Raw genomic sequence first — 12,045 nt, forward strand, 5'->3', positions numbered from 1 at the left:
TTGATGATGGAATGAGGTTTTTGCCGTCTAGCCGCCGTTCCGATGATGCGTCTAGCGTCATTGGAGGGCCTGTGGAGATGTGTCTCCGACGGATATCCCGGGATTCGGTCAGTGTTGATCTTTGGTGGATCTCCTTGGATCCAGTCTTTGTTCATGTGTCTACACATTGGATCCTTTTAATTTATACTTCTCTTCATCGGCGACGGTTGCTATTCTGGTGCATTGCTCTTGTGGGACCTTAGCATGATGACTTCCTGACTGACTACTATAACAAGTTTGGAACGGCTCCGGTAAGGGAGGGGTGATGGCAGTGGCGCGCCTTTGGCTCGCTCCAGTGCTTGTAGTCGTCGCTAGGTGATCTACAGACATGGATGTAATTTTTATTATTTCTGTGTTCTTTATACTGCCATGGCATAATGAATAGATCAGAATTTTTCTCGCAAAAAAGAGACAAAAAAACATTTTTTTGAATTTGAATTAATTTTGATTGAATTTTCAATGAGGTTAGTTCAGATTCAAAATTCATTCAAAAAGTTCATACGGTAACTGTCAGGTATTTCTTGGTTACCACAGTAACCCAAAAATCTCGGTGCCTCACAATAGTTTTATTGCACCTGGAATCCAAAACCTTGCTCCTAGATCTAGTACTCTTTTTTAGCAAGAGAGGTTCCCCCTATTTCTATTTGCAATATCTAACATCCATTGCTTTTGTCTACCAGACCAAACTGGGGATGCAACCCAGGGCATGATTAGACAAGCAAAGTTGCATCATCCACAAGCATAAGATACTAGATGGCAGTATTTTTTAAAGGAAAGATGACAAGGACGAGACACACGACATGGAAAATGCACACAAGAAACATATGCTCGAAGAACTTCTTGCATCGGGAAGAGAACATCCATGAGAGACTCTAGTCTTCAAATCGTCAACCACTTGTTCGGAGAACTCCTAGACGCCATCCTTTTGATGCATTGAAGACTTCACCTGTCACTTGTTCTAGTAGTTTTACTCCCCGTATTAGCCACCTTTGACTTTGCTGTTTTTTCTAAAGAATTCACCAGGAGTTAATAAGGGAACATGTTTTATGAATAATCACAAAAGTATCAATTGCCCTTCCGCATTCAAAATATATATCATTCCTACCATTCCAAATAGACCATAACATGGCTGGTATGCCCACATTAAGTTTCATTTTCTTATCTTGACGAAATTGGGTCATCCAAGTGGAAAATAATGATTTCACATCTGTAAGGATGGAATCGAGATTGAAAGTACATTCTATCATGCTCCATAAAAAATAGCAACAAAACTATGCATGAACAGGTGACCACGTGTCTCCTCAGCACTACAAAACACACATTTCCTATCGCCTACCTGTTGGAGTCCTGGAATAGGGGTACTCACTATGTCTTCTCCCGACAAGGTAGGTCGGGCCGAGGACCCGCATGGAGGTTCACTAATGGGCCACTTCGGGCAGCCCATGACATATACAAGGAAGGTTCCACAAAACTTGGCGCACAAGATGAGGACTCATGTAACCCTAGTCCTCTGGTACATTACATAAACCGAGGCCAGGCTAGTCAATAGATCATTACATCTCATATTCATTAGAACAATCTCATGGTAGATACATGTACTATGTACTATCCTCCATATCAATACAATCAAAAGCAGGACATAGGGTATTATCTCTTCGAGAGAGCCCGAACCTCGGTAAAATCATGTGTCCATGTTACCATTGCTCCAAGATGCCTAGCTTAGGACCCCTACCTCGAGATATGCCGGATTTAGCACCGAAACTATCCATCCTCTCTTAGTAAGATTATATTTCGTTAACACACTATTGCGCAAGAAAAGCCACAATAACACTTTGATTTTAGGAGGAATTTTAACCTTTCACAAAAATTCAAAAGGAATTGAATATGATTGAGAATCGATTGATTATAGGAAGACTTAGCAATTTAATTACCATCAGCACATAAAGTCCACACCAAGGAATCTTGTTTGTATTTTAAAACAATATCCGAGCAATTTTCTTTAAGTTCATTCCACTGAAGTAAATTATCCCCAAGGGGTTCTTATGAAAGCAAAATAATCCCATCCTTTCTCAAACACATCAACCAAAGTTATTTTTTCATGAAACAAATACCATAAAAGTCTAGGATACCACGTTTTAGTTGTTTAACATCCATCCACCAGTCTTCCCAGAATCTGTTTTTTGTCCCATCACCTAATTTCATCTTAAAATACTATGGAAAATATCTCTCATAGAAAAGAGCTCAACCCAGAATTGGGAATCCCCTACTTTATGTTTCACACTAGATAAACAACAATTTTAAGCATATTTATTAAGCAAAACATATTGTCACAACCCTTCTCTGTACCTAATTTCCACCACCACTTAGCTAGGAGGGCTTTGTTCATAAGGTCTAAATTAATTATACCCAAGGCACTTTTGTTTTTGGGTTGAAAAACATCATTCCACCTAACCAAATGATATTTTTTTATCTTTATCACCCCGCCAGACGATTCTAGCTATGGAAAAAATCAGCCTTCTTTCTCACCCCACAGGTATGAGATAAACCTGTATAAGAGAATGTTGCTCAGGGAGAACTGTACTATCTTCATAAGATTTTTAATACTTATTTATTCAGTGGAATGCCCAAAATAGAAAATTTCACTTTTGAAGAAATTGATTTTTTTCAACCGCAAAAAAAGAAGAAATTGATTTTTAAACCAGACATCTATTCAAATGCACATAAATTTAATTTTAAATTTGGCCACTAGAGATATCATCAGGCAAGAAAAAAAATTATGTCAATTGCGTATTGCAACATATTTACTCATCCTTCCCTAACCTCCTCTAGACCTGTAACATACCCAATCTTCTTGCATTATCCATTAATATAATAGGCATCAACAATTAAATAAAAAAACAATGGAGACAGAGAATTACCATGTCTCAAGACTTTGAAAGTTTTGAATAAGGGCTGACAAAATTATTAACTTTAACTCTAATATGTCCCCTTCCCTCATGATTTCCACAATTCATTCCACCTGTCAGGAAAGAGTGTCGCTATACACATGACACCGCTCATCCATTTTTGTACGATCCTATTGATCTAGCCATACATGTGTGGGAAAAAGTGGAGCACACACGCTGGATCAAGCATCGTCCAATGCTCGGCTGCACATTAGTTCCGACCAGGAAAACCTTTTAAACTCGACATCTTATATAGAAAAGACCATTTAAATTTGTCATATTCTTTTTTAAAGTCTGCTTTGAAAAACATAGCACTCTATTTTATTAGCATGTATAGTGTTGAAGGCTCCATGTAGGATCAGGACCCTTTCCATAATATACATGTCTTTAATAAAAGCAGTTTGTACAAGAGAAACTGGAAACTCACCACCCCACTCAATTTATTCATAAGGATTTAGTGAATTTTTTTGAAACTAACATTCAAGACGAAAATGGGCCTGAAATTTTGAATTTGTCTAGCATCACTGATTTTAGGAATCAATGTGATAATTCCATAGTTCAACGTAGCAATGTTAATGTCACCTCTATGGAAATCATCAAACATAGCTTTCCACAGTCAGTTCCATATATCTGGAAAACCTTTTAAACTCGACATCTTATGTTCAAAAGACCATTTAAATTTGTCATATGCTTTTAAAGTCCTGTTTGGAAATCATAGCACTATGTTATTTTAGCATGTATAGTGTTCATGGCTTCATGTAGGATATGGACCCCTTCCATAATATACCCGCCTTTAATAAAAGCAGTTTGTACAAGAGAAACTGGAGGACTCACCGCCCCCTCAATCTATACATAAAGATTCTAGTGAAAATTTTGAAACTAACATTCAAGAGGGAAATGGGCCTGAAATTTCGAATTTGTGTAGCATCACTGGTTTTAGGATTCAATGTGATAATTCCATATATAGTTCAACGTAGCAATGTTAATGTTACCTCTATGGAAATCATCAAGCATAGCTTTTAGACACCATTTAATCAAATTCCATCATATGTGGTAAAACTCAATGGGAAACCACCAGGACTAGGACTCTTATTTTGTTCCATAGAAAATTCGAAAATATAATCTCATACATAGAAAATTTGATAACAAGATCCTCAGCTTTCTGTCTGGAACTCCTAATTAGCCCCATCAATACACTAGTAGAAAAAGAGGCTTCCATACGCCCCCATTAGTCCCCAAAATAATCGAACCGCGACAAAAGGGGTCTTTAGTCGCGGTTCGGGAGGACACCCGCGACCAACTATCTGGGCCCAGCGCGCTCGGTCGACAGCTGGCGGATGGGAGGGGCTTTAGTCCCGGTTGGCCTGGCCAACCGGGACTAAAGGTCCCCGAAGGCCTTTAGTCGCGGTTGGCCAGGCCAACCGGGACTAAAGGCCCATCCAGCTGGCGGACGGGAGGGGCTTTAGTCCCGGTTGGCCTGGCCAACCGGGACTAAAGGTCCCCGAAGGCCTTTAGTCGCGGTTGGCCAGGCCAACCGGGACTAAAGGCCCATCCCTATATATAGGACTCAGCTCACTTCACTTCACTCAGCTCACTTCACAATTTTCAGAAGGGGGTGGTGGGTTTGCTTTTGGTTCCTCCTATGCACACAAGGTGTCCGATGAAATGCCCGAGAGCCTGAAACAAACATGATATGAAGTGTCCGAGCCACACTTGAGCTTTCTCATTTATTTTTCCTCCGCGATCGCGGTTAGCAACTTGAACCTTTCATGTGTCATTGATAAAATATGCATGTGTGTAGTTCATTGTTTAATTTGTATTATTTCTAGCTAGTTAGTTTAACAAATGCATGATGGTTAATTATATACTTTATATAATAATAATGCAGATGAATCGGCAATGGATGTACGGTCCCCGACTCTCCGGCGAGTTCACTACGGGTTTGAAAGATTTCCTCGTAGTGGCAAATGCGAACAAGCAGCAAGGTTTTATTATCTGTCCATGTGCTGTCTGTAAGAATCAGAAGGGTTACTCCTCCTCAAGAGACGTTCACATGCACCTGCTTCGGCACGGTTTCATGCGAAGCTATAATTGTTGGACCAAGCATGGAGAAAGAGGGGTTAGAATGGAAGAAGATGAAGAAGGGGATGATATCGATGACAACTATCATGATCATTTCGGTGATACTTTCATGGAGGATGATGCTGAAGGTGGGGAAGGGTTAGGTGAAGGTGAAGAAGAGGCACATGATGAGCCCGCTGATGATCTTGGTCGGACCATTGCTGATGCACGGAGACGCTGCGAAACTGACAAGGATAGGGAGAATTTGGATCGCATGTTAGAGGATCACAAAAAGTCGTTGTATCCAGGATGCGATAATAGTCTGAAAAAGCTGGGCTGCACACTGGATTTGCTAAAATGGAAGGCACAGGAAGGTGTAGGTGACTCATCATTTGAAAATTTGCTGAAAATGTTGAAGAATATGTTTCTGAAGAATAACGAGTTGCCCGCCAGTACGTACGAAGCAAAGAAGGTTGTCTGCCCTCTAGGTTTAGAGGTTCTGAAGATACATGCATGCATCAACGACTGCATCCTCTACCGCGGTGAATACGAGAATTTGAATGAATGCCCTGTATGCACTGCATTGCATTATAAGATCAGAGGCGATGACCCTGGTGACGATGTTGAGGGCGAGAAACCCAGGAAGAGGGTTCCCGCCAAGGTGATGTGGTATGCTCCTATAATACCACGGTTGAAACGTCTGTTCATGAACAAAAAGCATGCCAAGTCGTTGCGATGGCACAAAGAGGACCGTAAGTCCGACGGGGAGTTGAGACACACCGCTGATGGAACGCAATGGAGAAAGATCGACAGAGTGTTCAAAGATTTTGCAGCTGACGCAAGGAACATAAGATTTGGTCTAAGTACTGATGGCATGAATCCTTTTGGCGAGCAGAGCTCCAGCCATAGCACCTGGCCCGTGACTCTATGCATCTACAACCTTCCTCCTTGGTTGTGCATGAAGCGGAAGTTCATTATGATGCCAGTGCTCATCCAAGGTCCAAAGCAACCCGGGAACGACATCGATGTGTACCTAAGGCCATTAGTTGATGAACTTTTACAGTTGTGGGCCAGACCTGGTGTACGTGTCTGGGTTGAGCACAAAGGAGAGGAATTTGACCTACGAGCGTTGCTTTTTGTAACCATCAACGATTGGCCTGCTCTCAGTAACCTTTCGGGACAGACAAATAAGGGATACAATGCATGCACGCACTGCTTACATGAGACTGAAAGTGTACGTTTGGTTAATTGTAAGAAGAACGTGTACCTGGGTCATCGTCGATTTCTTCCCCGAAATCATAACGTAAGAAAGAAAGGCAAGCATTTCAACGGCAAGGCAGATCACCGGCCGAAGCCTGCGGAACATACTGGTGCTGAGATATTTGATATGGTCAAGGATTTGAAAGTCATCTTTGGAAAGGGTCCTGGCGGACAATCAGTTCCGCGGGGAGTTGACGGGCACGCACCCATGTGGAAGAAGAAATCTATATTTTGGGAGCTAGAATATTGGAAAGTCCTAGATGTCCGCTCTGCAATCGACGTGATGCATGTTAACCCGGACCCTTATGTACCTAAGACCACAAGGGTACCGGAGCCATCACTGAAGCCTCTCCTCCCAAGGCCTTGGGAACTTAGTGAACCTGAAACCAAATTGGCCGCGTCTGCTGATTATGAGAAATGGAAGGCGGATATGAAGGCGATAAAAGAGCCCGAGCCCAAGCAAGTATTCACTGAGAAGCAAAAGAAGTGGGCTAAGGATTTTTTGACGACACCGTCCCAAGCCGAGCTGAATATGCCTGACGACTATGGACATGAACTTCGTAGGCAAGCAAAAATATTGAAGGAGGAGAAAGAAGAAAGTAAAAAAAGCGGGAAACAAGTTGACCAGCTCGGGATGCAGAAGAAACAATCGACCCCCCCGCTCATAGTGAAAGCCGGTCCGGAAGAGGACCCCGAGATCATAGCAGCTGCGGCAGCACTTGGATTGACTGTAGCGAGTGCCATGAAACAAGCGTCCGAGATGGGTTTGACTCTTCGTGCCTTCTTAGGCCTGGAGGATGCGCCAGTATGTGAGATAGCATTACAATATGTGCGGAATGGGCCTCTCGTCGAGCCTGCGCGGGAAAAGAGTCTACCACCACAAATGCGAAGTCTGCTACGTTGGTACAAGCAATTCATAACATGGGCCGACAAAGAATATGTTTATGCGGATGTTACAGTGGAGCATCACACCAAACGGTACTCTGTACAAGTTCATATGAGTGAATTGTTCCAGCTGTTCAATCTGCGCGACCTCGACAAATCTATGCTGAGTTGCTACGTTCTGTAAGTGATTTATTTCTACCTCATCTCGTTCTTCATTGCCTGCACTATATATATATATATATATATATATATATATATATATATATATATATATATTGTCCTAACTATATTGTTGCGTACGCTATTATGCAGATTGAAGATTTGGGAATGCAAAATAAGAAACATCCATGATGTTGGGTTCATTGACCCACATATCATTAATGGACATGTGTTACAACATCACCCCGAAGACGTGGAGAAAGACTTGTACAAGTTTCTTAGAAAGCATCAACTCAAAAGTCATATTCTATTTCCTTACCATTTTGGGTGAGTGTTTCTCTCTTGTGCCCATTCTCTTTTGTTTACTTCATGCATGGTATGTCTAATCGATGAGTTATGCATGACTGTGCATGTAACGTGTCCGCAGGTTCCACTGGATTCTGCTAAATATTGAACTTCACACCTCCAGAGTTCTAATCATGGACTCTATGGATTCGGATCCAAAGCGTTGGGCCGACATGAGAAAAATGCTGCAAAAGTAATTATTTTCAATCATTTGAGCTCTATATCGATCGGTCTCTTTCGTTCATTTCCTAATATCAAGTAACTAATAACTCCCTTGTTCATTTAATTTTCTTTGCCCTGTAGGGTTTGGAGACGGTTCTCAGAAGAAATTGTCGGTGAATTCAAACATGAGCTAGATTTTAGAAGGTTAGTTAATGTGGATAAGCAGCCACCGGGGACCAATCTATGTGGATACTATGTTTGTGAGAACATCCGGAGACACACCTCTGAGCGGAAGGCATCGGATAGCGTGCGGAAGGCGACGGATAACTTGCGGAGAAGGCTTAGTCCAGAAGCTCGCTTCCGACCAATTCAAGATGAATTAGCAGGATTTTTCATGAGGGAAGTCATCAATCCTAAAGGAGAACACTATACCGAGGACGAAGAAATTTATATGCATACCCGAGATTGAAACTTGTTCGAAGTTGTATATGGTCATCCATCCTAATTGTGTATGGAAACTTGTTCGAAGTTGTATATGGTCACCCGAGATTGAATATATATTATATATTCCTCTTGAATTCTTCTTGTTTGAAATTTCATATGCATGTATATAGTAGCGTAGAATATGTGTACTGAAACTTCATCAAAATTAAAATAAAACAGAAAATAAAATATAAAAGAAATAAAACACTACAAATTAAAAAGAAACCAGGTTTAGGGGGCTAAAACCCTAAACCTGCGGAGGAGGCCTTTAGTCCCGGTTAGCCACGAGAACCGGGACTAAAGCCTTTAGTCGCGGTTCGTAAGAGGCGCGACTAAGGGGGGGTTTTTAGTCGCGCATATTTAGTCCCGGTTGCACAGCCGGGACTAAAAGCCTTTTTTCTACCAGTGATATTATGAGAAATGAGCCCCCTTTTGCGGGGAAAAAGAGAAATGAGCTCCAGCTGAATGCATGCTAACAAAATCAACACTTTTTGTGAGACAAAGTGTAATTGACGCCATGATTTTACATACAGTTGCGGTATACATTTTGGAATTTTCTGCATCAGTAAACGCGATTGAGACACATACATACATTACACACATATACACTCTTCGATCGGCCTCGTTTGGTTTTGAGTTATGATCGGATCCTTCCTTAATCCGTTCCACCATGGACGCATGCATGGACTAGCATGCAGAAGGCGCGCGCACGGATTGACGAACAACGGCGGTGCTGCTCATGGCTGCTCGATCGGTGAGGACTGACGGCGACGCATGGAGGGATGGATGATCGATTCAGACGATGGATCATCTCCCCTTCATGTCGGCGAGCTGCGCGAAGAGCTCGTTGGCGGAGGTGGTGGACTGGTCGGGCACGGTGGTGACGCCGCTGGCGGATGAGACGATGGAGGCGTCGGCGTCGTCGGCGTCGGTGGCGCCCTCGGGCGGGTTGGCCTCCTGCAGCTGCAGCGCGTACTCGAGGTTCCAGAGCACGTCGCCCATGGAGAGGCGGTCGCTGCCGAACTCGCAGAGGCACTTCTCGGCGGTCTCGGCGAACTTGGCGAGCGACTCCGGGTTGACCTTGCCGTTGAGGTTGGGGTCCATGATCTTCTCGATGAGGCCCTTGCGCTTCCACTGCAGGCCCCACTCGGCGAGGCTGACCTGCTCGCGCGGCAGCTGCGGGTCGATGGGCGCCCGCGCGCACAGCGTCTCCAGCAGCACCACCCCGAAGGAGTAGACGTCGGACTTGTCGGTCAGCTGCTGGCACCGGAAGTACTCCGGGTCGAGGTACCCGAAGCTGCCCTTGACGGCGGTGCTGACGTGCAGCTGGTTCATGCCGGGGCCGTCCTTGGAGAGGCCGAAGTCGGCCACCTTGGCGACGAACTTGTCGTCGAGGAGGATGTTGGTGGTCTTGACGTCGCGGTGGATGATCCCATGCGCGGTGCCGGTGTGGAGGTAGTGGAGGCCCCTGGCGGCGCCGATGCAGATCTCGAGGCGCTGCTTCCAGGAGAGCGTGGGCAGGCCCTCGGGGCCGCCGTAGATGTGGTCGCGGAAGGGCCCGTGCTGCATGAACTCGTAGACGAGGATCATCTCCTCGCCCTCGTCGCAGTAGCCGATGAGGGACACGAGGTGGCGGTGCCGGAGCTTGGACAGCATCTGGATCTCGGTGTTGAACTCGTTGATGCCCTGCTCCGACGACGGGTTCCCGCGCTTGATGGCCACCTTGATCCTGGACCCCTCCTCATCGGGGTCGTTGATCTCGCCCACGTACACGTTGCCGAACCCTCCCACGCCGATGATGGCGCTCTCGTCGAAGTTCTTGGTCGCCTCTGACATCTCCGCGAAGGTGAAGAAGTGGCCCAGCCCCGCGGTGGAGGAGAAGGTGTAGCCGCTCTTGGACTTGCCGTTGCTGAAGGACTGGCCCGTGTGGATGGGCAGCAGCCACGACGAGAAGCTGTTGCGCCGCTCCCAGTCCTGCGGCCGCCGGTGCCACTTCACCACCATGCATCCCAGGCCGGCGAAGGCGCCGAACATCATGGCGAACCCCACGGCCGCCACCACTTTGCGGGTGCCGCTGCCGTCATCCACCATCCGGCCGTCCACGCCGTACTCGCCGTCCAGGCTGCCCACCGAGTTGCTCATCTTGAGCACCTCCGCGCCGTTGAGCAGCGCGTCGTTGCGGCCCGTGTCCTGCCCTAGCGGCCCGACGTCGATGATAATGTGGCCATCGGTATTGACCGACGAGTTCACCACGAAGTCCTTGTAGTAGGGCGCGGCCAGGTCGCCGGTGATGGTGGAGAGGTCCAGGGCGGAGATGGCCTTGCGGCCGTTGATGTACACGTTGAAGTAGAGGTCGTTGGCGGACGTGCTTATAATGTCGGCGAATAAGAGGCGGACGAGATAGTCGAACGACGGGTCCACGTCCACCTTCCACGACACGTTGAAGTTCTGGTTCGCGACGCCGGATTCAGCCATGTGGCGGGCGGTCGCATACACCGCCGTGGGTGCCACGAGCTTGGTCGCCGGGAACGCGTCGGGGTACTTGATCGCGCTCGTCGGCACCGACACCTCCGTCCCGGCCTCCTTGGGGTTCAGGTACTTCTCGTCGTCCTCCCACTGCCGGCCGAGCGTGTCGTTCACGGGGCCGATGGGCGGGCCACCGACGTTGAGCCGGCACACCACCTGGTACGCAGCCTCTGACAACCCGCTTGTCTCGGCTAGCGGCGACACCGTCAGGGCCGTCTTACTGATGAGCTCGTCGGGGGCGTTGACGACCTCGATGGCGTTGATGAACGCCGAGCCCGACTGCGGGGTGAACTTGAGCTCGAGCTTGTTCTCCGTGGCGTTTACGATGTACTCCTTCATGACCGCCTTCGCCTCGGGGGTGAAGCCATGGAGAAGGACGTTGACGGCGGTGCTCACGTCGAACGTGGCCGCCGCGAGGTCGGCCTCCCCGCTCTTGATGGGGAAGAAGTAGAGCCGGATGAAGTGCCAGCCGGGGGCCGTGAGCGGGAAGTTGTAGACGGCCTCCTCCTTGAAGACCCGCGCGGAGCGGTAGAGGTGCGACGGCACGTCGGCCTTGTCGTCGGCGACCTTGATGTTGTCCCTGGCGGAGAGCAGGCTGTTGGCCTCCGCGTCGGTCTTGAAGGACTTGCCGTCCTTGGTGTCGGCGGCGGCCGTGCCGCCGCAGTCGATGTAGAAGGCGTCCTTGGGCGTGAACTTGGCTGGCCCCGCCCCGCCGCCCGAGCCGTTGTCCGTGACCGGCTTCCCCTGCCCCGCCACGGCCGTCAGCGTCGCGAGCACGGCCAGCAGCGCAAGCGGGAGCGCCCCGCGGCGCACCATCTTGGGCGCGGTGCTTCTCCTCGTCACCCTCACCCCCACGCTGCCGTTGTGCCGCCGCTCAAGTCGACACCGCGGCCGCCGCCGCCACCTCGACGCGCAGCGCCCGACGCCGGGGACGTCGTCGTGCTGATTTTTGTTATTGTGGTGGCCTGGGCCTGGCTGGGGTGGCGCCCTCTCGCCCTCTCTCTGGTTGGGCGGGGCCAATCGGAGGAGAGGGAAGGGGGCGGAGGAGACTTGAGGGGGAGGGAGAAATGGGCGGGGGTTAAGCGGTGGTGGGTGGCGCCATGCCAAGTTTAAGCCGGTTTGACCCGGGCGTCGGCGTGCTATGTTTGGGGGCTCGTCCACCATTGACGCAAGTCATTCT

The 12,045-nt window shown here is 47.8% G+C and overlaps 1 protein-coding gene across 1 annotated transcript; it reads right to left on the bottom strand.

Moving 5' to 3' along the window:
• Positions 1-8,795: 8,795 nt before the first annotated feature.
• LOC109761122 (probable receptor-like protein kinase At4g39110) lies at positions 8,796-11,681 on the bottom strand. Its single transcript, XM_020319917.3, has one exon. It carries the CDS (start codon positions 11,679-11,681, stop codon positions 9,147-9,149), a length of 2,535 nt encoding a protein of 844 aa, XP_020175506.3. The 3' UTR covers positions 8,796-9,146.
• Positions 11,682-12,045: the final 364 nt, after the last annotated feature.

The sequence above is a fragment of the Aegilops tauschii genome, chromosome 7, assembly GCF_002575655.3.
Source record: "Aegilops tauschii subsp. strangulata cultivar AL8/78 chromosome 7, Aet v6.0, whole genome shotgun sequence".
NCBI classification, from domain to species: domain Eukaryota; kingdom Viridiplantae; phylum Streptophyta; class Magnoliopsida; order Poales; family Poaceae; genus Aegilops; species Aegilops tauschii.

Bases quoted from the DNA above. Each gene is read 5' to 3' on its own strand.
- LOC109761122 (XM_020319917.3), bottom strand. From the start codon at position 11,681: ATGGTGCGCCGCGGGGCGCTCCCGCTTGCGCTGCTGGCCGTGCTCGCG.